This window comes from Orbicella faveolata, unplaced genomic scaffold, assembly GCF_042242905.1.
Source record: "Orbicella faveolata isolate gen_17 unplaced genomic scaffold, um_ofav_v1 contig_4, whole genome shotgun sequence".
NCBI lineage: Eukaryota > Metazoa > Cnidaria > Anthozoa > Scleractinia > Merulinidae > Orbicella > Orbicella faveolata.
In genome coordinates, this window is record NW_028301569.1 from 11,288,254 (window position 1) to 11,315,127 (window position 26,874).

Here is a 26,874-nt window from a genome sequence, read left to right on the forward strand (position 1 = left end):
ATGGCTAGAAATATGTAATTTGTCTGTTAGCTATTCGGAGTCGGAAACCTTTCATTTCAATATTTTTCATTCAACATAAGGACGATAGGTTTTGAACGAATGTTTTTGTCGATGTATAAATTCAAGGTTTTCCATTTAGTAACCGATACTCTGAGGGTGACGTCACAGTTCCCGCCACTGCGACCGGCAGCACGCGGCAATGGTTTACTTTGCCAGTTTATGAATGAATACGTGTTTACTTTATAAAAATTTTGAAAGAATTTCCCTTTTTGGGACCCTTTCTGAAAACTAGATGACCATTCTTATGGTCCAAGCTATAACAGAAACGTTCATCTTGACGAAAGCTGGGGTTTTGACCACCACGTTGTTTTCTAATTGCTTTGGAGAGTTGCGGAAGGTCCTTCAATGCTGCGATTCAGTCAGGAAACTTGCTCACCACGAGAAAGAAAGCAATTCTACGTTTAACAACAACGAGAAGAGAAGGTACTTTATAAGCCTAATGCCTGTAGTACTTTACAGATTTTCTCCTAAGTCGGCAGTACTACAAACTTAATACTTTGTTAGCCAGAACTTTTCCAACTCACCAAAGCGTGAACACTTCAACGATCTTCAATGAAGCTCACAAGTTAAACTTAGAACCTGAGTGTAAAATTATTTTTATTACTTTAAAAACTTTTAACTGATAGTTAGTAAATGTTGTATTGTTTGTATTTTTAAACCTAAAAAACTCAATGGTTCAAAACTGTGGTGAATTCCGAGAATTTCACCTGTGCGACAAAGACGTTACACTTCGTTCCACTTGTAGAGATATTTAAGCTTATAGGTAGGAAGACATTGCTGACTTACATGTAAACTCTCAACAACCTTAGCCGGGAACCCTCGGAAATGTTCAGGAAAGACCATGTGATCTTTATACGATCAACTAAAATTGTTGAAAACCTTTTAAATTACTTTATTATAATCAGATTATTTCACTGAAGCGCTTAAAACTGGATAAATCACTTGAAACGGGTGACTTATTTTTCTAAGTATTTGCCTCTTTCCCACCTACAACTATGCCTGACTCTCTACGTACTAGAATATTGGATGATGGTGTCATTTGACTACAGCTACTAGAATTACTCACATCTTTTCTTTTAATCTTTTTAATTAGGGTAATTATGTTTTATACTCTTATGCGGCTTCAAAATTGAAATAAGAAAGAAAAAAATGAATTCTAGCAAAAAAGTCTAAAAAAATGAACTCTGGAAGCCTAGTCTGATACCAACAATGTCCAACATCAGTCTTCAGTACCCCCCTGACTCAGACTACGTCTTCCACCCTTTCTTCTCCTTCTTCTATAATCTTCCTCCCCACCTCCGACTCAAGGTATTCACCTCTCTTCCCCTGATTCCTTTACCTCTCCTTGACTCAGCCTATTCCACCCTCTCTCCCTGCTCCTACATGATTTTTACCCCCCTGACCCAAGTGATACCACACTTTCCCCATCCTCTATGTCCTCCTTACCTCCCCTGTCTCAGCCTATGGCTCCCTATTCTCCTGAATCCAATGTTTTCTTTACCTCCCTCTGACTATGCCCATACCTTCTCTCCCTATGCAATGTTGTATCCCTGACCCCTGCTATTCCGCCTTCTCCCCCTAATGTCTACGTCCTCTTTACTTCCCCCTCACTCACCCTACCCCACCCTGTCTCCTAACTTCCTACTTGTACCAACTTGTAACCCCGACTCCAGCTATACCACCCTCTCCCCCTAATTCCTATATCTTCTTCAATCATTCCGTGATACCCTTTATCCTAGGTTTTTTTAACTCCATTTTCTGCATACCTGGTAACTGACGGGTAACAACCTTTATTTTTTTTTCTACTCACCTTGAAGGATTTGAAATTACGACCTCACGCTCTGAAGCGACTCGTCTTATCCACTACACCACACAGTACGCTGTTGGAAACATGACCTTTTTAATCGCTGCCATAACTTCTCCGTCTCAGGCTTACTTCGGTCAAATGCCCGAGATGGAGTTACTTCTCGAAATTAAAGTGTTTCTTCATGGCCTATTTGCGTGCTTCGAGTCAGAAATTAGTTTTAAGCTGAGAAAGATTCTCGTTTAAACATATTTAAGACAAAATGCAATCTGGTGTCTTTTTATTATCGCTGGTAGCAGCATACGAACAAATAAGTTCAAGCCTAAAGTTGGTACACTCCGACATCAATGTGAAAGAACAAGACCAAAAAAAAGAAACATACTTTGATTAAAAGATTTTAAAATACGGAGATTTTGATATCCTGTCTAAACATCAATGAACAACTAAAAAGAGCGTGAAATAAAATTTAAAAAGCAAGCCAGCAGTGAAATCGAATACTGACGATTTCGCACGGTACTTTGACCATTATGCCCCGATTCACTGTAAAGAAATCTAAGTCAGTAACTACATTGCAATAATATTGGCAACAAAAATTCTGAAAATCTAAAATACCACTATCATTTGTAAATTATCGAGAGCTCTCACTGATTCATCACATCTTAATTATTCCTTTTTTCGCAGCGACACGGCTACAAGCTCCCTATGGACTGAAGAAATTGCATTTTATTTAGATGGAGTAAGCTTTGCCCATAGCTATAATCCAACTAAACAGGCGCAAGTAGCAAAAGAACGTATTGAAAATCCAGAGAACTGGTTCAGGATTGGATGCACTGCTAAAGAGTCACACTGCGGTGCTGGAGGGACGAATGAAGCCCCATTCACAGCTCTCACAGACGATCTCAACCAAGAGACTGTCATAGTCTCTTGTCTAATGTTCCTCAGGTATCCAGGTAGATCAGAACCATGCATGAATAACCTCCGGGGGGACTCCCATATGAAAAGGAACGGGGAGCTTTTGAAAAGAACCCGTAAGAGGTACCAAGATATTGTTTTGTGGCCAATTGTAGGCGTAGCGTGAAAATGCTTTCACCCGACCCTAACAGGTACGAATTCTAAAACAACACAGTAACTGAATACAAGAGATGATCTCTTGCTGAAGCTAATACACTCTTCTTTTTCATGAGTTGTGAATTTCGGCGTCAATGTGACAAAATTAAAAATCATTTTATTTTCAAATATCTCCTGTCATGTTTTTATTTTTTTTGGCTTAAGACCCTAAAAGGTACCACGAAAGCTCCCGCTATGGACCTTCGGAGGCTAAACACCCTAAGAGATACCAAAACTGTTTTTCTGTTGCGGGTTGTTCGAAAGCCGGTTAACTCCATCCCAGGATTAAAAAGTTAACCTAAGAATTGATTTTCTTATATAAAAATGTTTTTCATTGCTTACGTTTTGTGTAGTTTGAGATAATTCAAACTCTTAACAGAAGGACAAACAACGTAAACAGAGAACCTCACCGAAGAGTCACAAAAGTGAAATCAAAATTCTCGCTAATCCTGGGTTAGCTTAATCAGGCTTTGAACAACCCAGCCCTGAACCCCTAAAAGGTACGACGAGCTCCCCCCCCCCCCTCCTAGAGAAGCAGGTGGCCATGTGCATGAATGGGTGTATATCGTACAAAGTGCATTGACCATCTCGCTCTAAAATAAAAGCTAGCAAATGGTATTTCACTGTCATTTAAATTAATGAAAGTAAGGAAAAAAGGCTGGAAAACATTGGAATTAGGAAGGTCGTTGTCGTCCCTGTATAAGATGAAAAATGAACGAGACCTCAAAAACACGAAAACGCTTTCCCTTGGTTCTATTTCCGTCCATTTTCAAGCTAATATTTGAAACGTCCGGGAAATCTTAATTGGTTGAGTGACCTCTGTTAGTCTCAGTAAGCAATTTATTGTCAAGTTTTTTTGTTATGGTCAACATAGCTAAAATTTTGACGAAGTGTGTCAGTCTATTTTACTGTTTTTTTTTTGTTATTTCAAAATCGTAATTGATCTCCCACTGGGACTTTTAGTTTCGCTTTACTTCATCTTCATTGTGTTCAATAGGAGGTATGACGTAAACGCACTTTGTTCACACACAAATAAATGCAAATGTAACGCAACTACTTTACTTATTCATAAGACATATTTTGCATTCGTTTGCTAGGTAACATGGCTTACCGAAGGAGATCAGAACAACTTGTTCTGTACCATCTTGGTAAAGACTGAATGAACTGTATAGAAGGAAAATGATACAGCCCTCAACATCCTTTCTTGGAGCGCTTACTGATCACGGAAAGCTAACCTTTCGCACTAACAAGGCCGTAAGTATTTATTTATGTTAACTTCCACGACGTTCACCACGAAATGTTCATTGTATGATTTTATTCATACTTTCCTAGTACGGTAGAAAACGTGAAGATACGGTTGTACTATTTTTTATCACTCTTATGTTCTGCACCAATATAGAAGATAAGCCAAACTTTCTTGGTGTTCCTTAGCTACCGACCAGCAATACATTCAGAATATTCAGTTTTACGCGCATCAGAGCGACGATGTCAAGCTTCCTTTAAGCGATTATAACACTGTGATATTATTTCTTATCAACTGTAAGTTATTTTCAACCATGTTTTCTTCAAGTCTCATTTTCAAGGACTATATCAGCGTAACCTGGTAACTGTGAGACCTCCATGAGTTTGCAGTAGAACGGAAACGAACCAGGGCTCCACATGAACTCATTCAAACAGCTGAAACAGGAACTTATAACACACTGAACTACGACATGTGTACTTCACAACTGATCAACCACTGATAACATTAGTTTTCTAGGGGGCTTTTTCCTCAAATGGCACAGAGCCGTACCGTTTGATTACTAGTGTCGACAGTTCGGCAAACAAAGTTTGCAGTGTTCAATCCTCAGCAACTTAGGTGCTAATAAATACAAATATTTATTTTATTTCCATACAAGATACAAAGAGGCTGGGATTCAAAATTTTAAAGCGTGCAATTAGGGAAACGTAGTGGAAAACACAGGCAACTGACACCTGGCTAACATGTTAAAAGTAAACTGATCAAGTTAGTAGTGGATAATTCCACGGATTTAGTGATCATCTGAAAACTCCAGTGACAACTTCCTTTTCTGGGTTCAGAAGAGGGTCACGAAGTCCGCGTCGCTACCAGAAACAGCCAGAAATATGTCCCTTATGAATAAAAATTGGTAAACAATATTGATTTTTAAAAAATGGCCATTTTTGAGTTGCCCTTTCACAACGAAATCCTCGAAAAAAGAAATTGGGAATATTTTTATAACTTGAAGACTTACAAATTTAATCTAATCTTAAACTTTTTTCTTTTTCGTCTTGAAAATCTGTTTTACATTACACTAACAAATGCTAGCCTACGACCAAGCTCTCTTGGCAGCTCTTAGAGTAGGAGGTGATTCATACGCAAAACGAGTCTACGCAAATGCAAAACCCTTAGAAATGGGCAAAAAAGCAAATAATAATAATAATAATAATAATAATAATAATAATAATAAAAATAGTAAAAAATACTCTACACATTTAAATGGCAAAAACTCTACTTTAAAAATACACTGTAGCTATATGCAGGTCCACTTCTTGGCTCAGTGTTCGTGGCTTCGGCTAGAGTTCCCCAGAAATAGCATTCTCAATTGCCTTAACGAATATTTGCATGTCCTTTTGCGATACCTAAATCAATGTCCGACAGTTCTAAGTGACTCTCCTAATAATAACAATAATGATAACAACAACAACAACAAAAACTCATTTGATGCGTGACACTACATGACGGTAAAGTAGCTTTAAGGATAAAAAAGCTCTTGTAAATGTCAAATACTTAGCGTAAACGAGACGTTTCGGGCTTAGCCCCTCTTCAGCCACGGTATGTATGTAGAAGAGGCGCTAAGCGTCCTGAGGAAGGACTAAGAAAATACTGAAGAAGGGCAAGCCCGAAACACCTAGGTTACGCCAGCTTTTGGACATTTTCAAGAGCTTTTTCCATCAGTCTTATATATATTTTATGTAAAGTTAAGTTGTTTCAACTCTTGTTTCATGTTTTCAACCACAGGTGGTAGTCCTGGTTTAAGAGGTCATGGGTAACTGCGCTTATAAAGTGCTCGGCGAGAAAGGAGAGGATCGTGATGAAGCTTGGAAGCGTCAGACACGAGGAAAACTGGAGAACAAACTGTATATGTTTGTTGACCTGAAAGGCCTGGAAGGTAACACAGAATTTGTTCAAATCTGGAAAGAAAGCGGCAAGTCTGGATTCGTAAGAAAGCTTCGAGATGACAAGATACTTCAGCCGTACCTTTATGAACAAGGGGATGGAAAAGAGATCTCTGCAGAAGAGGTCAAAACATGGCAGAATGAGAGGGAATCACAGGTAAAGTTAACTGAGTTGTGACAGCGCGATGAAGAACTCTCTCTCCGACGTTCGGTATTTCTAGATCCTTCCCTCCAAGTAGGATCTGTGACTAAAATCGATACTCCAAACTAAAGTGTCCTGTTAGGCCACTGATAAAATAGTGTTAAGACATCCTAGAATTGTCGCTAATTAGCTATTACTCATCCTCATTCCCACGAGCCTCCGTTTCGTCTGCTCACGTGGTCGGCGAAACGGAGGGAGCTGTTTGAAACAACATTTCAAAACGAGTAGCACAGGGGACGACAATGGCCACTACTGTAAGTTCCTTCCTTTTACCTCTCTCTCCCTCCTCCCTCTCTCCCTTACCACCTCCCCCCTCCCTCCTTCCCTCTCTTCTCCCATCCTTCGGTTTTCTTTTTCCGTTTTTCCGTTTTTAAAAACATCCTCTTCCTCTTATAACAAATGAACTACTTTCTAGTCCGACAGTCATGGAGCAGTCGAATGTCGTGACGCCCCAGATGATACACCCCGCAAAGCTTGCTGGAATCTTGATCACCGCGGGGCACTGGGTGAGACAGCACTGCACTTGTGTTTCCTAAACAACAATCCACAGATGGCAGAGATGGCGCGCGCATTGCTGAAAGTTTATCCTACTATGGCTCTGGATCAGTATGAAAGCCATGAATTCTATGGTGAGAAAATGATCAAGATTTGTCAGTCTTACTCTATCACTAGCCTGTGAACACGCTTACTATTTGGATTTAGGGCGAAGAAAAAATCGGGAAACCGAGCGAGCCGAGCCCAATCTGGGAAAGAAGATCTTCACTTGGAGGAGCAGCCGCTGTTCAGGAAAGGAGCCCGCACTCCTCCCCGGGAGAGGCGGAAATCGAGCCTACTTGGAAACCTGTTCAAAGGCTACCTATCAAGAGCTAAGCAACAGGAGAGTCCATGTATACTGTATCATGATGCTCATATGCTTAGTCATGCCCATCATGAGCTATTTATAGCAGTGTTTCCTAGTAAATGCCAGTCGCATGACTGCATGAAAAGCTAACAGAAACTCTTTGTTGAAAACATATGAGAGGTTGTCTTTTTCTTCATCGTTTTTTTTTTTATCTTTTATACGCTGCAGGTGAGACAGCTGTTCACATCACGATTGTTAATGGAGACCTACAGTCGTTCAAACTCCTGGTTGGTCAATGTGGAGCTGATGTTCATGCACGAGCAAGAGGAAGATTCTTTATGCCGGAGGACTGCAAGGACAAAATAAAACAAGAAACGAATTACGATGGTAAGTGGTCAAAAGCCGCACATTCTTCGTTCCTGGTTTTGTTACTTTGTTGTTTTCTTGGTTTTGTTGATTGGAGTTCGAAAAACTTCTGTTTGGGCTCAAGTTCGGTCTTCGTGTCTTCGTGTCTCCGCGTTATCGAGTATCAGCTAAAACGAGGTATGCCTTGTCTTGAGAAACAATGGGTATTAGTTCTTCTTAATGTCACTAATTGAGCGGTTTTCAATTGAGTGTTGAAAGTAGTTAGACAATTGCTTTCGTTTTGGTTTTGGTTTTATTGCAGTTTGAGGTTGGCTGAGAAGTCTAACTGGTAAGTTATTGGTTTGATTTTGCTTTTACGACACTCAATTGAAAATCGCTCTAATAAAAACAATAGTGATAGGTTTAATAGCGTTGATCTTCTCAGAGAGCTGGGGGTTTATTGGTATTGCGTTTCAGATACAAGCCTGTCTCATACCGCGTTTAGAGGAGTCCTTTCCGTGACTTTTAAAAGTCGTTAATGTCTCACTGATGCTGTTTTCAACAGGTTATGCCTATTACGGTGAATATCCAGCATCCTTTGCAGCGTGTTTCGAGAACAAGGAGATGTACGACTACCTTATAAGGAGGGGCGCGGATCCAAACAGACAGGACACGCTTGGCAACACCGTATTACACTTGTGTGTCATACACAACAAGATAGTAAGCTAAAAAAAATATTTAGAGGATAGTTTTTACTGGCTGAACTATTTCCTATGGGTTTCGGTGGGTTGTCGAGCTTATCGTGAGCGCAACAAATCGCAGACATATTTCTCATTGATAAGCAACTTCGCCAGGATGCACCTTCAATTTCCTTCCGGGTGATTTTCAGTCACTTTCTACCTGGACTTGGAGGAGGTCTTTACGTTGCGATCTTTCTTTCTTTCTTTCTTTCTTTCTTTCTTTCTTTCTTTCTTTCTTTCTTTCTTTCTTTCACGTTGAAACTGGTGCAGACATGGAATGAGATACAGTGTCAAATTACTTCCTTAAAGCTTGGTGGTATAGCCTACACTGATCTGTACAGTATGCAGTCGGGTCAAATTCCATGGGGGAAAAAATCACTGTCAAATGTCAGTAAGACTATTTTATTATATTGATCAAGCATTCTTTCGTTGTAGGACATGTTTTTTCATGCCACACAGAGAAGACACAAGATACGTGGAGACACGTTCATCAGAAATAACTTGGGACTTACATCTCTCACGCTGGCTGCTAAGTTGGGAAGAAAAGAGATGTTCCATGAAATTCTCGAATATCAAAGCATGGTAAGGAACAGAGTGTTTTCACATGACGTCACAGCAGCCATATTGTTGTCCCAAAGCAATGAAACGGTAGCCATGTTGGTGTACCAAACCAATCCTGTAGGAGTTGAATTCATTTGTTATATAACAGTTTTTTTGCTCAGTAAGTTTGCATGGCTGCTGGCCACGTGAGTGAAAACTGTATAAGTTTCCTTCAAAAGACAGTTTTTTTTATCTTTTTTGCAAGCTAACAAAGGAAAAATGACCGGAGCCGTCAAAGAGTTTCTTACTGTAAAGAGCGCGATCGTTGCACTCATAATTACCCGGTCACAATCTAACTCCGTTTTGTTATCCTCATTTATTTTCGACTTATTATTTGATGTTTTCTACCTTAGAAAACTCTTCCTTTCGGGTTATTTTCTATCTGAAGTAGTTTTTACATCAGAATGGCGTCATACGCATGCGTCGTGTTGCTAAGGAGCCTGTCTTTCATGAAAACCACAGACTCAGAGAAGATTTAAACGAGTTTTTTGAATTGTTCTCCAACAGGAGTACTGGTCCTATGGACGCATGACTTGTTCAGGATACCCACTAGACGGCCTAGATTCTATTGACAAGAATGGTAAATCGGGTAAGTCAATATTATGAGCTAACCATGAGAACCATCTTAGTCCCAAGTAAGAAATATGCAAAACAAAACAAACAGTTAACTTTTTTCGACTTTGCTTTGCACTCCATAAGCATACCTGGCTAAAAAGGAGGACCATTCAGTTCTGTTCCAAGTAACAAATATGAAAAACAAAACAAACAGTTAAATTCTATCGACTATGTCTCTCACAATTCCATCCTCCCTAATGCCCGCATTCCCTGTAGTCTATCTTTCTTTACGACTTCTCTTTCTTCCCCTCACATCCTACGTTCTCTTTACTCTAACTCTCTCTGAGTGTCACTCACAATTATGTTTCGTCGGCCTGTTTCGTCTCTGGGAAAATCGCCCGTATGGTTCTCGGGTAAAACATATTTTCTTTTGTTTAGACGATGAATCAGCTTTACTGATCACACTGAATGGAAAGACAGACGATCATTTGGACATGCTGAACAGCGGTATTATCTATCGACTTCTTGAGGAGAAATGGAAAGCCTTTGCCAGGGTAAGAAAATCAATTTCGCATTACGTGATCACAGATGAAACTTATAGCTAACGCGCTCGTTCCCGAAATTTCGTAGTCTTAAATGTCAGACGTCTTCTTGTCCTAATGCCCGCCGGCGCCTCTCCTGGATTAGGGCAAGAAGACGCCTGACATTGCAGACAAGACATTTCGGTTCCTTATATCTGATACTTGTTACTATATAAGGACAAAATACAGTCAACAGTGTATTTGCTGGTGAAATGAGCCGGGACCATAAAGTCGGTTATCCGAATTCGGCACGGATATTTTCGTCTGCGATGATTCCAAGCTAAGGGTGAAGAGTCAATAGTCAAGAGTCAATAGTCAAGAGTCAAGAGTCAAGAGTCAAGAGTCAAGAGTCAAGAGTCAAGAGTCAAGAGTCAAGAGTCAAGAGTCAAGAGTCAAGAGTCAAGAGTCAAGAGTCAAGAGTCAAGAGTCAAGAGTCAAGAGTCAAGAGTCAAGAGTCAAGAGTCAAGAGTCAAGAGTCAAGAGTCAAGAGTCAAGAGTCAAGAGTCAAGAGTCAAGAGTCAAGAGTCAAGAGTCAAGAGTCAAGAGTCAAGAGTCAAGAGTCAAGAGTCAAGAGTCAAGAGTCAAGAGTCAAGAGTCAAGGGTCAAGGGTCAAGAGTCAAGGGTCAAGGGTGAAGAGTGAAGTTTTTGCGGTGTAGAGAAGTTGGTGGTTTTTAGGTGGATCACACAGCGCGCGAAATGGGTTTGAGAAAGCCTTAACGGCAAGTTCAAAGGCGAGTTCAAATTAGTAAGGTCCAACGGTTTCTAAGCAAAGCAAAACTTGCCAGTTCCAGATTCTATCTCAGCATTAAACATATTTCCTCTCTTTTATTTCCAGGGCAAGTTTTACAGGCGCTTATTATTTGCGGTCCTCTACCTTCTGGGCTTTAGCTTGGCTATTTATCTTAGACCACGACATCTTGATCCAAAGAGAATAGAGACGAGAGATGACAAAGTAAGAGGTTTTTAAGTTGCTTATTAATGATAGACGTACAGAGGAAAATAACAAAACTAGAGGTTCCGTAAAAAGCGTTTATTTCGTGGTTACTCGCCCCTTTTCAAGTTTGACTTGGCCAATCTCTTTGAAATTTTTCAAACATCCTAGTGAAACTGAAGATGTCTCCAATAAAATCTTTTGATTAAATTGTAGAGGTTACAAATCTTTTTTTCACTGTTCCACTTTCATGGACGCAGAGTCCGCTAAAAGCCTAGAGGTCTCAGTATCACTCTTACCAAAATTCACAATCGCACTTTCGTTAATGTTGCCATTTTGTGCAATTTCCGCATTCTGTGTAGTAGCTGCTTCAGTGATAATAGGCAGTGATTTCAAGTGAACTGGTACGCGAGACTGACGAGTCGCCCGCGACCCAAACAAGCGAGTAAAAGGAAAGAGTACACGCATTCCTCTTCGCCGCGCGTGTCGCACCACTCTAACTCGCGCGTTGTTACCACTCCGGCAAGCGCCTCAGTGCTGCGCAGGCTAGCAATTTCCGCTACAACTCAAAGAAACGTCACCAAGAGCCTATTCGTGACAAAATTACAGCATAACACTTCGAATCAAACGCAACTATTTTGTGAAGTTTATATGAAATAAACTTCACAAAATTTCACTCCTCACGGGAAGATATGAACTCAACTAATTGACCTCGCTTCCAATGTGTGGCTTCATAGCTCAGTTGGTAGAGCATCGCACCGGTATCGCAAAGGTCACGGGTTCGAATCCCGTTGAAGCCCTGATTTTTTCAGGCTTCTTCTTTCCAATTGCTTAAATTGGAAAATTAACGGCGATGATCATTCTTCACTTTCAAATGCAACTATTATTATGTTTTTTTTTAATCTCCACAGTTACGTCTTGTTGCAGAAGGCTTTACAGTTCTTGGTGCGATAATCTACTTGGTGCTGGAAATCAAAGATGTGTTAATAACACAAGGAATTAACGTCCAACTGAACGCCTTGGTAAGAATTAATCTATTCAGTAATGAATGAACGAAAGACTTTATTTCAGTGTCAATGGTAATTAGTTTAAAAAAACTAATTGGGGACACTATTTACATATTTAAATATACTTTAGCTACATAAAGTTAAAATTATTTACAATTTAGTTCCAAACAAAAGCCCTTAATAACCCTTAACCCAACTTACCTCTCACTTTACGTCAGGGATGTGAGTACGACACGCGAACCGCGCGAAAACCAGTAACAAGTCTGGTCCTCTAGTTTCCGCGCGGCCAGTTTTTCTTTCTTCCTTTTTCTCACTTCGTGATGGGTAAATAATTACTCGTAATTAAAAGCCCCGAGGAATATTTTCAAGGTATGGACAGGGCAAGGGACTTGGTTAACTTACCCTGGGTGCCAGAGGTTTTTCTTGCGCAGTTTCCGGTGTCGGTCATGTCTCTATGCTGCGAAAAATCTTAAGATCTTAAGGACGAACACAATCTAAGACCGAACAGTCTTCACGAGCAATTTTTCATCCTAAGGAAATGCCGAGGAAAGTTCGAGTGCCTCATTAATGAGATGCTTTTAATAAGGAAAAAGATACCGATTCTGAACACTCAAAAAGACTCCATTCCAGCGAAACTGTTCATTTAATTTTGTACATCATGTTCTTGTCCATTCTTTTGTTTTCCTCCATCACACTTTAGTCTATTGTAGTTTCACGCTTTCCTTTCTTTATATAACGTTACTGAGCTTACAATAATCTACATTTGATAATGGTGACATGTCGTCGCCGAAACGTCATGTTTTAATATCGCTACTTTTTATCCTGAAATGTTTTTCCAAATCTCTCGTTATCAGAAGATGTACAGTTTGCTGGAGAAAAAAAAATAAAAATATTTCTCCATTCTAATCGTAAGTTCTATAGCCAACGTTTATGGAAACAACGAGCATTGATAAGGAAAAGGGTTCACTTTACCCTTTTCCGCGACATTGCACATTGATGGGGAATTTTTATCATAGTTTCACGTCGATATCTTCTTCAGCGTGACGCTCCTGGTAAATCCATCTTCTTGATGTCCTGTGTACTCGTTATCCTTGCGTTACCTTGTCGTTACCTTGGAGAACAAAATGCCGAGACCGCCATGTTGATTCTTGCTGCTCCAATGGCTTGGTGTTATCTGCTTTTCTTCTGTAGGTAAGTACTGAAAATATGGGTGAGGGTAGTTCTGAAAAGAAGTGTTCTTGGTGACTGTCTTTTCGGCAACTTGAGGGAAACTGAGTCATCGCTAGAGTCAAGTGAGTCAAGAGGTGGTCAGTTTAGCTGTGATGGTAGTGGCTGTAAGAATCGTGAAAAGTTTGCCACTAGTCATCGACCGTGAGATAATCGCTCTTTCTTGTTTGACTGTTTGTTAGCCTGTACACATCCGTCCCCTCCCCGCTAAATAAGGGGAGAGGGTCCCCCTCTCCGATTGTTTGGAGGGGAGAGGGCGGATATTTACAGGCCAACTGTTTGTTTGTTTGTCAATTTCCAGAGGTTTTGGAGCCATTGGTCCATTTGTGGGTATGATCTACAAGATGTGCGTCGGAGATATGTCAAGGTTCTTTATCATATACATCATATACCTACTGGGACTTGCGCAAGGTAAAACGCTAACTCAAACTAACTTTAAAGGCATACAGACCTTGTTTGGACGAAATCTGCCTCTGAGAATTATTTCGCGAAGTACACAGGATGCGACTTTACGTTAAGTAATGCGTGTAACGTGTTGATGGCGCCGTGACGTGACATTTCCTGTCACAGAAAGCACACAGGATAACGTTTGGCGTAATTGGTGTGTTTGCCTGTTTGCTTTGTGGTTTTGCAAAGCAGGCACAGCAACATGATAGGGTAATTATCGCATCAATAAAAGAACGTCAAAAGGACATTATGACGAAATACGGAAGAATCCCCGTACACATATAACAATCGCGAGATGTCCATGATCCCGCCAATACGAAATCGTAGGGACCACGAAAAGTATCTGCAATCCTGGGATGTTTGTCTAAGTGCGCTTTGAGCATCCAAAAACCAGTAAACAATAATTTTAACTGTATCTGTAACTTTAACCGAGTGTTCATTAGAATGGGTGCATTTATTGATGCGAATCTTGCCATTTGAGTCAATTGTAATTTTTCAACTACTTGTTGCTATTTCGTTTGCTTTTTAGCTAACTTTATGAAAGTATTTTTCTTACTGTAAGCCAAACTGGCGAGCAGCCAAGCACCATTTAAGATTCCCATTGTTTTGTTTTTGCAGCATTTTCACATGTAATGAAAGGAGTCGAGGGATTTCAAAATGAAGGATATACCATCATGACTCTAATGCGCATGACATTCGGCGAGTTTGACGTAAGTTCTGATCTCGTTCTCAGGGCCTGCGTTTCGTTTGGTGAGCAGTAGAACCACTGACTCTAGGGACGAGAATTGTAAGTTGTTTCAATAGGAAGGTGCTTGTAGCCCCCAACGTTTTAAAGGAGAGACACCGCAAACATGGTTGTAAAGGCTGGTTTTCACTTCCGGCGCATAGGCATAAGCATAAACAACATAAGCAAGCCCAGTAAGATGTTGTTAATTAGTGATTTTTGTTTGGAAAGTTTCCTAACAAAAGGAGCTACTTAACAGCATTCTACTACGTATGTATTTGTTCAGTGCTTGTGCGCTAGTGAAAACCAACCCTAAGGCCACTCGTGGCCTTAGGGGGAAAATCAAAGTTGGATTCTAACGCAGCTAAAAAGTAATCCTAAAGGCTCCTGAAATGCCTGTCCAGAACAAGAGTCAAATTTCAAGATGAAAGATTGATATTTTTACAAGGTGCAGTTGCCGCATACAGGAAATACGATTTTCATATAGTATTAAAGCATCTACCTCTCATTCAAGATGTCAATCGTGTTGCCATGGTCACTGACTACGTCCATTTCTTGTCTTTCCCCAGTTTTTCACGTTCGATAGGTCACGGCACCCAGCTTTGGCTAAGCTGTTGTTTTTCTACTTCATGTTGTTCGTCACAGTTTTACTCATGAATATGTTGATTGCAATGATGGCAAACACGTACCAGAATGTAAGTAAAACAGCAATTTCTAACATGAGGAATTCTGAGATGCATCAGGGTTGTTTAGAAACTTTCAGAGGAATATGAACGGCAGGATCAGCCGCGTCACCTCCTGATCAGATGCGTTGCTGATATTTGTTGAGTTTCGTACTAATAACCAAATATTTCCTTAGATAGTTTAAACTGCTCGAAATGACTTAAAGAAAAAGTAACGGTAGATATTAGCTCTCTACTTTGATTTTAACATATGCTGTTTTGTTTTTTACAGATTTCAGACCGTTCAGAAAAAGAATGGAGAAGACAGGTAAAAAAAGACCAAATACAGTCAAACCTCTCCTCACGGACCCTGCATAACGCGAACACTTCTACTTTACGCAAAGTTCGCGTGGTCTCAGGGAACCAGAATTCATGCAGTCTCTTCCTGTATAACGAGGACACCCAGTACATTTAAGTGCCCTGTCTGGCCCTTTGTTGTCCACATGAAAGTGGTTCGACTTGTACCTCATTTTTCTATCCCTGAGAAGATGAGGAATTCACCCTTGAGGCCTAAAGTTTGACAAAAGATGTTAGACTCCAATGGAATCCTGAACCTTATACTGTGTCTAACGCATGTATGGTTATTTAGTTTGGAGGACTATGAGCCGTGCAGCCGTGCTCCTTTTCGATTCTATTTAGATTGGATCTATTTTTTTTCCAGGCAGACGTTAGTTTGATTTATATAACAGAAAACGTAAATGTGAAGTTTTTTCGAGCATCTCCACTAGGAAAATCCAAAATAATAAATTCAGATGTACTGAGAATAAAACAGAAAGCATACGTAGGTAGTGGTTAAAGATTTCTTGAGTTTTCAACGAGTTTTTACTCTTAAGACCACGTTTAACTACCTTCATCCAAGTGATTATCCAAAAAAGACTAAAAAAAAAAAAAGACTAAAAAAGATCTGTTTTCTGTTGACAGTGGGCGCATATTATTATGGTCTTAGAGCGCTCAGTTAAACCATCAGACCTAAAAAAGCTCCAGGATGACTACTCGGTAGATATGGCCCGAGAGGGGATTGAGGAGAGGCGTCGTGGCCTGATGGTGATTAAAAAGAGCAGCTTGCCGAGCAAAGCTGACAAAAGAAAAACCGCCATCTTGAACTGGCAGGTAAGACTTGGATTACAGTTCTCGATGCTGTGTGCTCGACTCCGGATTGAGCATTGTTTTGTGTTCTTGGGCAAGAAACTTTACTCTCACAGTGCCTCTCTCCATCCAGGTGTATAAATGGGTACCGGCGAGTTTAATGCTGGGGGCAACCGTCGATGGACTAGCATCCCATCCAGGGGGGAGTAGAAATACTCCTAGTCGTTTCATGCTGCAGAGCCATAGATAAGCGCCGGCCTAATAGGCCTTTTGGCTCGTATGCAGACTTTACCTTTTACCTTTTTATGCTGATGAGAGCGTTCTTTTTTCACTAAGAAAAACGAAAATGATTCATCGTTACAACGTTTATTTGACCCTTCATTCAGGGATTTATTCTTTTGGAGTAAAACGAGTTTCAATACGGAATCTTACGTCAATGTTAATGCTATATCTCAGCTAAATAAGAAGCAACAATAATTTTTGAACTCGTTCTTGCAAAACTAAACATAAACTTCAGTGATGTCTGTTAAAATAGGAAAGTAAATTTCAATTTAAAACTATGTTACAACCTTTAATGAACTTGCCAAACGCATTGACCCTAATTTAACGTTAAGTTGAATTAATTTATTTCTTAAACTTCATTTGCTCATCTTAATCCCATGATTGCGATAACATAGATCCAAAGAGATCAATTACCCAGCATGCATCCCTCGAGTAATGACTAAAGACCTGGTTTCTATGAAGTATCTGTGATTGGCTGTTTATAGCGCGCGAAAATTCACAACTGAGTAACCCTAACCCTAACCAATCAGAGACACGGATCTCTCTATAGCTACGTAATCGGAAATCAAAGCCACCTTGCTACGATTAATTTAACTCAGTTAACTTTAAGCATTTAACGCCAGGCTCTTTTCGACGATCTGAAGTCTGTGCGACCAACACTTGATGAAACAGGTAACTATTCTGTTTGCATGCTTTCACACGGACAGTGACGTCACGTGACGTGACGTGATCATCGTGATTCCTCTTAAGACTGTCTTGGCGTTGTAATCCAAAAGGGTGGTTTGTTACACTGTTTTGTAAGCAGTGCCCTGACCTTAAACGATTAACTGTTTGAAGTTGTAAATGCACTGAGCTCTCACAACACTTATCTAAGACAATATAAATCAACAAAACCATAAATGTTTTCTCTATTTTTATTCCTATCTGTAAACGCGTAAACAAAAAAAGTATGTCTAATACTGATTAATTTCACAGACAACTGAAACACTTCAAAGAATACACTAAATCATGTGATAGTTAACAAGCCACGCACAGGCTCCTCACACTAAACTGCATCTTAATAGTGTAATTTAAATACAGGACAAGTGGCGTGACGAGAGAGAGAAAACCCACGGCTAGGTTGGTGGAAGAGGGAGGTGGGAGGATGTGGGGGGTGTCTGGAAGTATCAACAATTTCCAGAAATAACATCAAAGAAATACACTACAGTCAGCGTCACAATGGAATTTAAGCTTGGTGTTCAAGTAACGTTTAATTTTTAAATTTTCCTCCTTAGATTCTGGGAATTGACTCTGTCAAAAATAAACTTCAAGAGCAAGCAAAGCGTCAGCAGCATCTCACATCAGTGGCGACGTGAATAACACCTGAAAATCAAGTGAACACATCGTGAACACCACGTGAACAACAAGGGGATGTCACGTGAACGCACTGTAATGAGGCCAACAAAAAAAAAACAGATGAACATGGACCAATGATATTCAGTAGAAATGAGCAAAAAACTCAAAATGCAAATGATACTCAGTTTGCAGTTCAAATGAACGAGGGACGTATAGTTAGCGGGATACCTCTTTAGGCAGAATAAATCACAGGAGTGTAAAAATACATTTCATCCTAAACCGTTGCAATTTCAATTCATTTACTATATTATGTCTTACCTTTGTAGTAAGAATACAATATCAAGCAAATCAATTAATAGGACGTTTTCTATGAAAGTAAGTCAATTTTATGAAATTTAAGAATGTAATTTATTGGAGGATAGTATCCTCAATTTGTAGGAATATAAGTACTGGAGATCAGTTTACCTGGATAAGCAAACTGATTAGAAGAAATATCACTTTTGTAAACAAGAGATAACACAATCAAATATTTCCTTAATTCAGAATTTGTACACTTGTAATTGTTATGGCATTTGTAAGTTTTGTAAGGTCTTTGGTCGCATTAGTAGGAACCAGTTGAACCGGTCATGACCGGTTATAGACCCAGCAGACTGTACATAAACGTTAGTTTCCTTAGACTGCGTTTCTCGCTCGTATCATGCATGCACGCACTAAAAGATAAGAGAAGGTATTGATATGGCGCAGTTCGCGTTTTCAAGACCCAAATTTGAGCAGCTTACAACGAAAATATTTAACCAAGATTCTAATGGACATAAACGTATTGAGTTGTGGGGAAGAAAAATCAAAAAAAGTCTTTAAAAATACGCCACTGGTGCCTCGAAAAAATGGTTCCGGTTTGTCGAGAGGTTTGTTCATGCTTTTTGCTCGTGCCAATCTTACTCCGCATCACAAATTGCACAGAGAGCTCGACTAATTCTATGTTTCAAGCGCGCTGTTTCCATGTGCGCGTTCCTAGTTATACGTCTTTTGTATCGCGCAGCTCGCCCTTTTCAGCACACCGAAGAAGGGTCAAGCCAAAAGCGCATCAAATAAGTTTTTTTTTCCATTTATACATCCATCGGCTTCGTAAGAAAATTCCGTTTGGGTTTAAAGCTTTCCTCGTCCCCACCACACGAGAAAAGGTCCCCTTATTAAGCCTCCGCCCTCTGTAAGTAACTTTTTATGATACCGTGCTTGTTGCTTTGCACATTGCATTGCAAGAACAGATGCGGGGCTGAAACAGCAGAGAACTAGGTAACATTTGTTTCACGCTTTAGTGTGCATCGCACGCGTTAAGTATGGAGAACACGAAAGAAGCACAAGACTTGCTCGACGCACAGCCGGGAGGGAAATCTAGTTTCTCGGGTTCTCTCTAAATTTCCTAAGTGCATCAGAACTCGATATACGCACAGCTAAAAGCATGAATCAATTCTTTTATAACATTGGTAATGTAAATAACGAGGCGAAGTTAACTTTGCTCGCATCATGAGCGTTGGATTATAATGCACTTTCACGGATACTTAATCTGATATTGCGGCGTTGTAAGCTATGTCATCACAAAACAAATTTCCATGTTGCACTAAGTTTATTACATATTTATTCGACAATCAATGGAATTCACCTACTCTGATTGGTCAGGTTATCCTCTGCAGGCAGAGGCAGCAAATATTTAGGAACTAATCACGTTGCAGTTTTTTAAAAAATACAGCTTGAGCTAAACACTGAGATAATCTCATCTGGTAAAATACATCAATGGCCGCAAAATATCCTCGACCTTATGCAGCAACAACAATAAAAACAACAATCCTTCATTTAAACACGATTTGGTTTAAAGCAATAGGTGTGCTTGTGGGGTCGTGTATCTAGCTAAAAGTTTAAGAAAAACAGAAACATGATCAGTAATAATATAATAGTTCTACAATTCTACAATTCCAATAATTTAGAATTCTAATAAAATAATTTTAAAATCCGTCACGTTCTCAGTTGCTTTACGTTTGAATCGAGATCGCATTAAAGTCTAATTGTCTCGTGCGAAAACGCTGAGAATTAATCATTTGATGCAATTTTTCCGTCCTTTTCATTGGCCGAGAGCCAACTACATGACCTACAGATAATAACTGCCTACAAATAATGGCCCGCTCACGCGTAGTACCGTCTGAATGTGTTTTGCTGTAAATAATATTCTGCTCATGCGTAATTGTAACCATGATATCAGGTAAACAATGGCAGATTACTCCCCTGAGCTGTCAGAGAGTGATTTAAATAAGAAAACAAATTTGGTGATCGAATGATAAAACAGTTATTGAACTCGGTTGTTGCAAAATATCGTTATTTGTCTGTGTATCGCAGATCAATTATTTGCCTTAGCCGAAGGCCCTCCTCTGAAAAATCAAGATCCTTTGCTCAACCTCGTCCAATAGTTGTTAATTATTTGATAGCATGGTACAACTGAACGAATAAAGCTACTGTTGAGGCAAAAATTCATCTTCGCAAAGTCCTTATAAAGCAGGTATTTCTGACACTGTCACAGACTGTTCAGTGTGAAATTCACTCGTCTATTTATCTGCCGATAATAAACGCGTCGAATAGCGCTTTAATTTTAAATTGAATAGTTATAACTACGGGTTTGGTTCCTCTTCTGAGCTTTTGTCTTCTGTATCCTCTGAGCTTTCGGGGACATACAATGGTTCTACGGTGAAATCGTCAGAAGGTGCCCTCTTGGGGCGATTTTCGTTGAGACTTTCTAGTTCCTTGACAACACAATGCATAGGATCTCGGTTAGATTCTGGACTGGGATATGGTCCCTCGAGGACATAATACAAAGGCTCTCCCGCGTCCTGACCATTAAGTGCCCTCGTGTTTACGGTAGTCTCCAGTTCTTTGATGACGCAGTACATTTTATCTTCCGTTTCTTGTGGGACATTGCAAATGTTTCGTGCCAGCGCACAAGGTTCCTTTTCAGTTGTGACTTCCAAACGCAAAGTGTGGTGCAATGGCCCCTTAGTGGATTTGTCCAACTGACTTGCACGAGTTGGGCTGTGTTTACTCGGGGGAGAGGAGGTCCTAACACCAAGCACGCGTGAACGTGAAGGTTTTGCGTCAGTCTCTTTCAAGGTTTCTTGAAGATTAGGTTCATCATATTGTCTGTTATCCTTAATGCATTTTCCGTCCTGTGGACAGAGCACATTCAACGTTAGGAGATGAGACCATCTGATCACCTTGAGCCCAGGGTCTCCTTGGCATGGGCTTCCAAGATGACACCTTGTAAAGAAAGTCTTTACAAGACGTCTGAAATCAAGATAGCATTTCGTACATTGAAATGACGCATTGTAGTACTGCGATTATTCTATTTTAATCTAGCGCCCTAATTCTAAAAAGCGCTCCCTTAGTTTCTGATAGCACTCTTGGGTGTCATTTTGTTAAATAATCGCCCCTATTTCAATAAGCGCACCACCCTCTCCTCTTGCAGAAGTGATATACCAGACATTGATATTGATTGGGCGAGGAATTTATTGGGTCCGCTTTTCTCATCAAACGTTATTAACATCTTGAACAAGCGAATGGTGTTATGACTACGAGAACCGCTATGGCTGAAGCTCATAGAGCGGTTTTCATTTGAGTGTCGAAAAGTAAATGGTTTTGCTTTATCTACGCTACACGATTGGCTAAAAAACGCGCACTTCTTTTTCATCCAATCAAAAATACAACCGAAACCAATTGTGACTCGCTCGCACTTGTTTTCCCGCGCTTTGCTTCAGCTACATATAATTACTCCTAGTTTTGATTGGTTCATTGGATTGGCTGTACCTTTTGTGAGTGGTAAGAGTGATTACTTTGGTTTTGGTTTTACGACACTCAATTAAAAACCGCTCTAAGTTAGAGAATCAGTTGCTGAGATCATACTCCGATGTTTATGTCCAGAAAAGAAATAAGCGTCCATTCACGAAAATGCGCCCTACTCCAGTAAGCCCCCTCGGTCGCTCAATGGAATCATTACAGATTGAATAGAGCGGTTTTCAATTGAGTGTCGTAAAAAATAAAACCAAACCAACTAGTTTCTAGGTCTATTTTTTAACTAGTTTGTATTTTCTTTTGCTCACACTTGTTTATTGACTGATGTATATTTATATTATTTTAATAGTGGGCTTCCTGTGAAGTGGCTTTTTAGCTAAATGGAGTTGTCACTCTTAATAAAGAATTACCATTACCATTGTCGATTACTTATCAATCTCAAACCGTAGTAAAACCAAATTCAAAACCAAAACCAAAGTGATTGTCTAACTTACTTTTGACACTCAATCGAAAAACGCTCTAAACTAAAATCAAATGTCATTAAAGATGATCAGTAAAACCTGAATAGGAAAACAGGAAAACTCCACAAGGTTCTCTTTGTTTACCTCCGAAGAGCTACCAACAACTAACAAGGACTCATATTTGTCTCTCGGTTTGGTTTGGTCAAGATCTTGGTAGTCTGTGATGTCCACAGGAACGCCAACCCTCTGATCGTCTCTATGTCCGCCTTCCAGTGCGCGATATTCAGAACTCACCCCGCGCTGACTGGTGTTCGCTATCAGGGGCTGGTAGGGTCCTTGATGAGTAATTGGTAAAGGATCAGAGATGCACGGGAGCTGAAGGCCTGACTGATAGATAGGGTTGGTTACAATAACTAAGGAAAGAAGCGTGGTTGTGATACATTAGAATCATGACAGTTTTCAGTCGTACACAAACAATTTACATTAAACCTGCTGTATATCCGCCATCGGGGCTTATCGTGCATTATTTGCTTATAGATGCACGGCTGGAAATTATACTGAGAGCACGTATATTATGGTTGTTGTGTTTTCAGTGCAACCACCGCCACTTCTCAGATGTGAATATTTTCGCTTTTTCATATTCTAAACCAAATAGAAGATGGTCTTCCTATGTTTTTCTTTCTAAGAAAATAATGCACTTTTGAGGTCTAGAATAACTGCTGAAAACACTCGAGTTCCTCTCGTACGTTCACTAACAGTTTTTTTCTAGATTTCAAGGTCGCCTATTTGGTAAATGATGCATATGAAAAAAGACCTAACAATCGATACATACGTGAAGTGTTTTCAGCATCTTGTCTCTCGGGTCGTGTCTGACTGTGAAGAAAAACGCAGAAAGATTATCTTTATACACAGACTTGTAAAGGAAACTGCTACGTTTTTTGTTTTGGCTTTTTACCAAGCGTATCAGAATGGGTTACGCGCATTTTGTCCGATTCTCAGACAAACGAGGCAAAGTGAATTCACGTATGAGCACCACTACATTATTGTGGTAATCCGACATACTTCGTCTGTTTTTAGAACCAGGTCGAAAACGCTGCTTTAGGGTGAATGGTAGACCAGATCGGAGAAAAAAAGATGCGTTTTTCAAATTTATACAGATGAGTGTGGGTTGAGACTGAGATTTGAGCTGAAAACTTTCATACTGTTAATTTTTAATTGGATGTTTGGCCGGGGTTAAATTTTGGTCCCTAAGTAATAACTAATCAGACTATTAAGACTACACAGATCTCTGTGAAGTTTGTTCAGCATGTTTGGGCTGGCTCTCAAACTCCACTTGAAGGGGGAGTAACTGCATGATCGCGCGGTGAGGGAGTCTGGGCTCTACTCAGGTTATTGGTCTTCTTACGTACCTGCGTTTTTTTCGCAGACCAAGTTGCAACACCACGCAAATCAAGACTTCCAGTAACAGGCATGACGTCACCAGGCAATAAGTCAGCAGAATACGACTTTCGGTCCGTCTTTTGTTCCCAGCTTTACCTAGAATGGTGACAACGGTCCTTCTCGTCCCCATTGCCCTTTTCGATTCTCTTAGCCAGCGGGACGTTGGCACGAGGAACACGAGAAACGAAGGGCTCCCTCGTTTCTCTTGCCAAGGCGCTGCCGGCTAGAGGAGCGAAAAGGGCTGCATTTTATTTTATTTTATCTATTTCCTTTTTCTTTCTAATATTTATTTCTCTCGAAGATATTAGCTAACAAGCTACTCTGTAAATTCGAGGTTAAATAAAGTATATGTATGTATGTATGTACGTACGTACGAGAATGGATAACAGTGTCATTGGAAAAGCTCAGTTTTGTCCAAAAACAACACTGAAATAAGAGCATTTGTTATGGCTAGTTTCTTAAGCGGGCAACATGAACCAAATCCTGCGCTGTGATTGGCTAACTGAGCGGACAAGATGTGCCTACCTTGCCAGCTCAAGATAAACACGTCCTCGCGCAATAAAATGGTGTGAAATCTCATAACCACTATGCTCTATCTCATCTCTCTGAAGTGTCGTTTCTTTCCCCACGTTTGAAATTCTTTTTCTGGTCTCCAAGAGATTAAACTGGACTAACTGTGCTTCTAGTTAAGCCGTATAAAGTATTTTGCGCTCATTTCTTGCGCTTTCGTTCGCTTTTCAGCGGAAAGAGAGCTTCGCATCATGTCCGGCTGAAAATTTCAAGGACGCAAAAACATTCTACTGAAGAATTAAAAAGGACGAAATGCATCATTAATTTGTAATGAAGAAATTTCTTTCAGTCTCGCAAATTATACTTGATCTTCATCAAAGCTATGATTATTAATTTACGTTGTTCTGGGAGATATAAAGCAAATATTAACTTGAGCGTAAGAGCTTGAAACTAAAGAAGGATGCATGGATTTCATTTTCTTGCGTCTGCTAAGAAGGCAAGCTGTATGAGCTCAGTAATAACTCTGCAAATATATCAATTACCTCTTTCCAATTCGGTATCGGTGATATTGGTGCTATTGGAGTCGATCATGGGACATTGAATTTTGTTGCCATTATCTCTAGAAGAAGGATATTCTTTGCAGTTTTGTTTGGAGTCAGCACTGGAGTTGGCTTTCACATGGTGAACTATTGCCACTGAAGCTATTATCAACCCAAAGAAAGCCATTCTTACTTTGCTTTTAACGAAATTCATTTTCCAGCGCTGTGATAAACTCTGAAAAGCCTGTTAGAGAAATTACTTCTAGCGGATAAACCGTTGACTGATCATTATGCTCTGATGTGCGTAATTTTAACGAAAGACAGCCGAAACCGAAAAATTACTGTCGCCGTTTATCTTCCATTGGTTCCAAGCTGGAAACGGAAAAAAAAATCACTGTTTCGTTTTAAGAAAGTGTAGATAACACTAACGGTAAACTAGACTATGACGATGTATTTGTGAGCATGAACGTGTGAAATGTTGATAATAAAATGGAGGCCGAGTAGAAAACGGAAACCGCAGAGTAGCTAGTTTGTATAGGATGCTGACGGACTGGCAGCAGCCTCACACTGATGCCGGTTAGATTGTTAGAATTTGTCGTACTGTGGACACGAATGGAAACAAAAACAGTAAATAAAATTCTAAAACAAGGAGAAACGTAAATAGCAAAAAAGCTGTGCGGTGTAACGGAAGATTTCTCTTCACTTGCCTTCTTCGTAATCTCTAATCTGTCGCAACTTTTTTCTTTAATACCATGCATCTTCTCTTTTTTAGTATACTTAACTGTTTGGTGTTTTTCTCTCTTTGTAAGCAATTATATTAGGATTTCTTTTAATTGCAGGTTATTCTGTACAATTTCCCACCCATCCCCGCCCCAAAGAAAAGAAAAAAATAATACAGTAATTCTTGAGATAAGCATCCTAGTTGATTCTTTTTGTTTTCTATGACATTTTCAGTCTTTTTCTATCCTTTTCTATTAATTCACGTACATCATAAACTTCTACAACATATTACTCATAGATATTATATTTTTCTGTTCCCAATAAAGAAGTTGGTTTCATTCACTCCCTATCACCTATCAAAAAGGCAACATCTGGAAAATTGTACTACTATGTCCATACTCAAATGTCGCGCAGGCATTGCATTTCCAAACTACAAAAATATCCATTGAAAGTTGTCAACATAAATGGGAAAGACGATGCAATCTTTGTGAATCTGACAAGCTCTATTGTACAAGCTAGCAGTAGTGATGTCCACTTTAAATGTCTACCTCTACCCAATTCCTGATGCAATAGATACAACATTGACCGAGCTCAACAATCTGCAGACCAAGAGTTGTCCGAAGTGTTTAATCTCCTTGACTACTGTTTCACAAACAACATCACGCAGCCATCTCGCGTCAAGTCTGAGCAGAAACTTTTTGTGATAGGTGAAGACGATCCATAAGGTGTGCAAATTGCTTTTTTTTTCTCATACCACAAGAACAATATATTTTTTTGGCATTCTTGTTTGTCAATTATCTTGTTTGACTGTCTTATAGAAATCAAGGTTGAACGGATAAGTTGCTCTTTGGTCGTATGGAGGGTAGAGAGGTGTTGATGTTCAAACAGCATTTGCACCGCTTCCCGTTCTCTCATGGTGTACTTTATACCGCAACTACGAGCGCCATCTTAAAGAAAGATAAGGCATGTCCCTTGGTCTCTGTGCCGGTCAAAACAATAAACATTTAACTATCGCCTCAGCCGTACGATCGACACAAGATGATTATTCAATTGCTATTGTAAGAGCTGACTTTAAAAATGCACCGAGAGGTTCAATAAACCCTGAAATTATTCAATTGAAAACTTTTTATCTTTCATCAACTTTTAATCAATTTGTAAATAGTACTAAACGAGCGCCACCCTAATTAGCTTAGTGTTAGCTGTTTTGGTGTCACCCTTTTTAAATATCAATATCATTATCATTATTAAATGGAAGCATTTTTTCAGTCCAAAGGATTTCCAGTTGTAGTCTTTCGCTTTTACCAGCAGTGCTTAAACAAAGGCAAGGAGTAGCATTTCACCACAACCACAAGCGATCCTCGTCAAAGCAACCGCCACCATCGCAGTCAACAAACTTCCCTCACAACCATTCTGCCTCATAACCTATGAAGGGGAAAAGCTTCATGCGGTATTCAAATTTCTCCGGCGTAGTGTGGACGGAAAACATACGCCGTACGATCGACACAAGATGATTATTCAATTGCTATTGTAAGAGCTGACTTTAAAAATGCACCGAGAGGTTCAATAAACCCTGAAATTATTCAATAATAATAATAATTAT

At 39.8% G+C, this 26,874-nt stretch overlaps 2 protein-coding genes across 2 annotated transcripts; one reads left to right on the forward strand and one right to left on the reverse strand.

The window, feature by feature from the left end:
* Window positions 1-3,880: 3,880 nt before the first annotated feature.
* On the forward strand, window positions 3,881-18,450 carry LOC110059490 (transient receptor potential cation channel subfamily V member 5-like). The gene is made up of 17 exons (XM_089276011.1): window positions 3,881-4,225; window positions 5,991-6,305; window positions 6,766-6,979; window positions 7,420-7,578; window positions 8,102-8,256; window positions 8,712-8,858; window positions 9,384-9,465; window positions 9,870-9,985; window positions 10,848-10,964; window positions 11,855-11,965; window positions 12,990-13,141; window positions 13,479-13,588; window positions 14,243-14,334; window positions 14,918-15,043; window positions 15,303-15,338; window positions 15,992-16,180; window positions 17,713-18,450. The coding sequence occupies exons 2-17, from the start codon at window positions 6,015-6,017 to the stop codon at window positions 17,791-17,793; spliced, it is 2,178 nt and encodes a 725-aa protein (XP_089132137.1). The 5' UTR covers window positions 3,881-4,225; window positions 5,991-6,014; the 3' UTR covers window positions 17,794-18,450.
* Window positions 18,451-19,378: 928 nt separating this feature from the next.
* LOC110059530 (uncharacterized) lies at window positions 19,379-24,867 on the reverse strand. Its single transcript, XM_020766237.2, has 5 exons — window positions 24,558-24,867; window positions 23,475-23,601; window positions 22,898-22,938; window positions 22,210-22,478; window positions 19,379-20,982 (listed from the first exon to the last, which is right to left on the reverse strand). The coding sequence occupies exons 1-5, from the start codon at window positions 24,766-24,768 to the stop codon at window positions 20,431-20,433; spliced, it is 1,200 nt and encodes a 399-aa protein (XP_020621896.2). The 5' UTR covers window positions 24,769-24,867; the 3' UTR covers window positions 19,379-20,430.
* Between the last annotated feature and the right edge of the window lie 2,007 nt (window positions 24,868-26,874).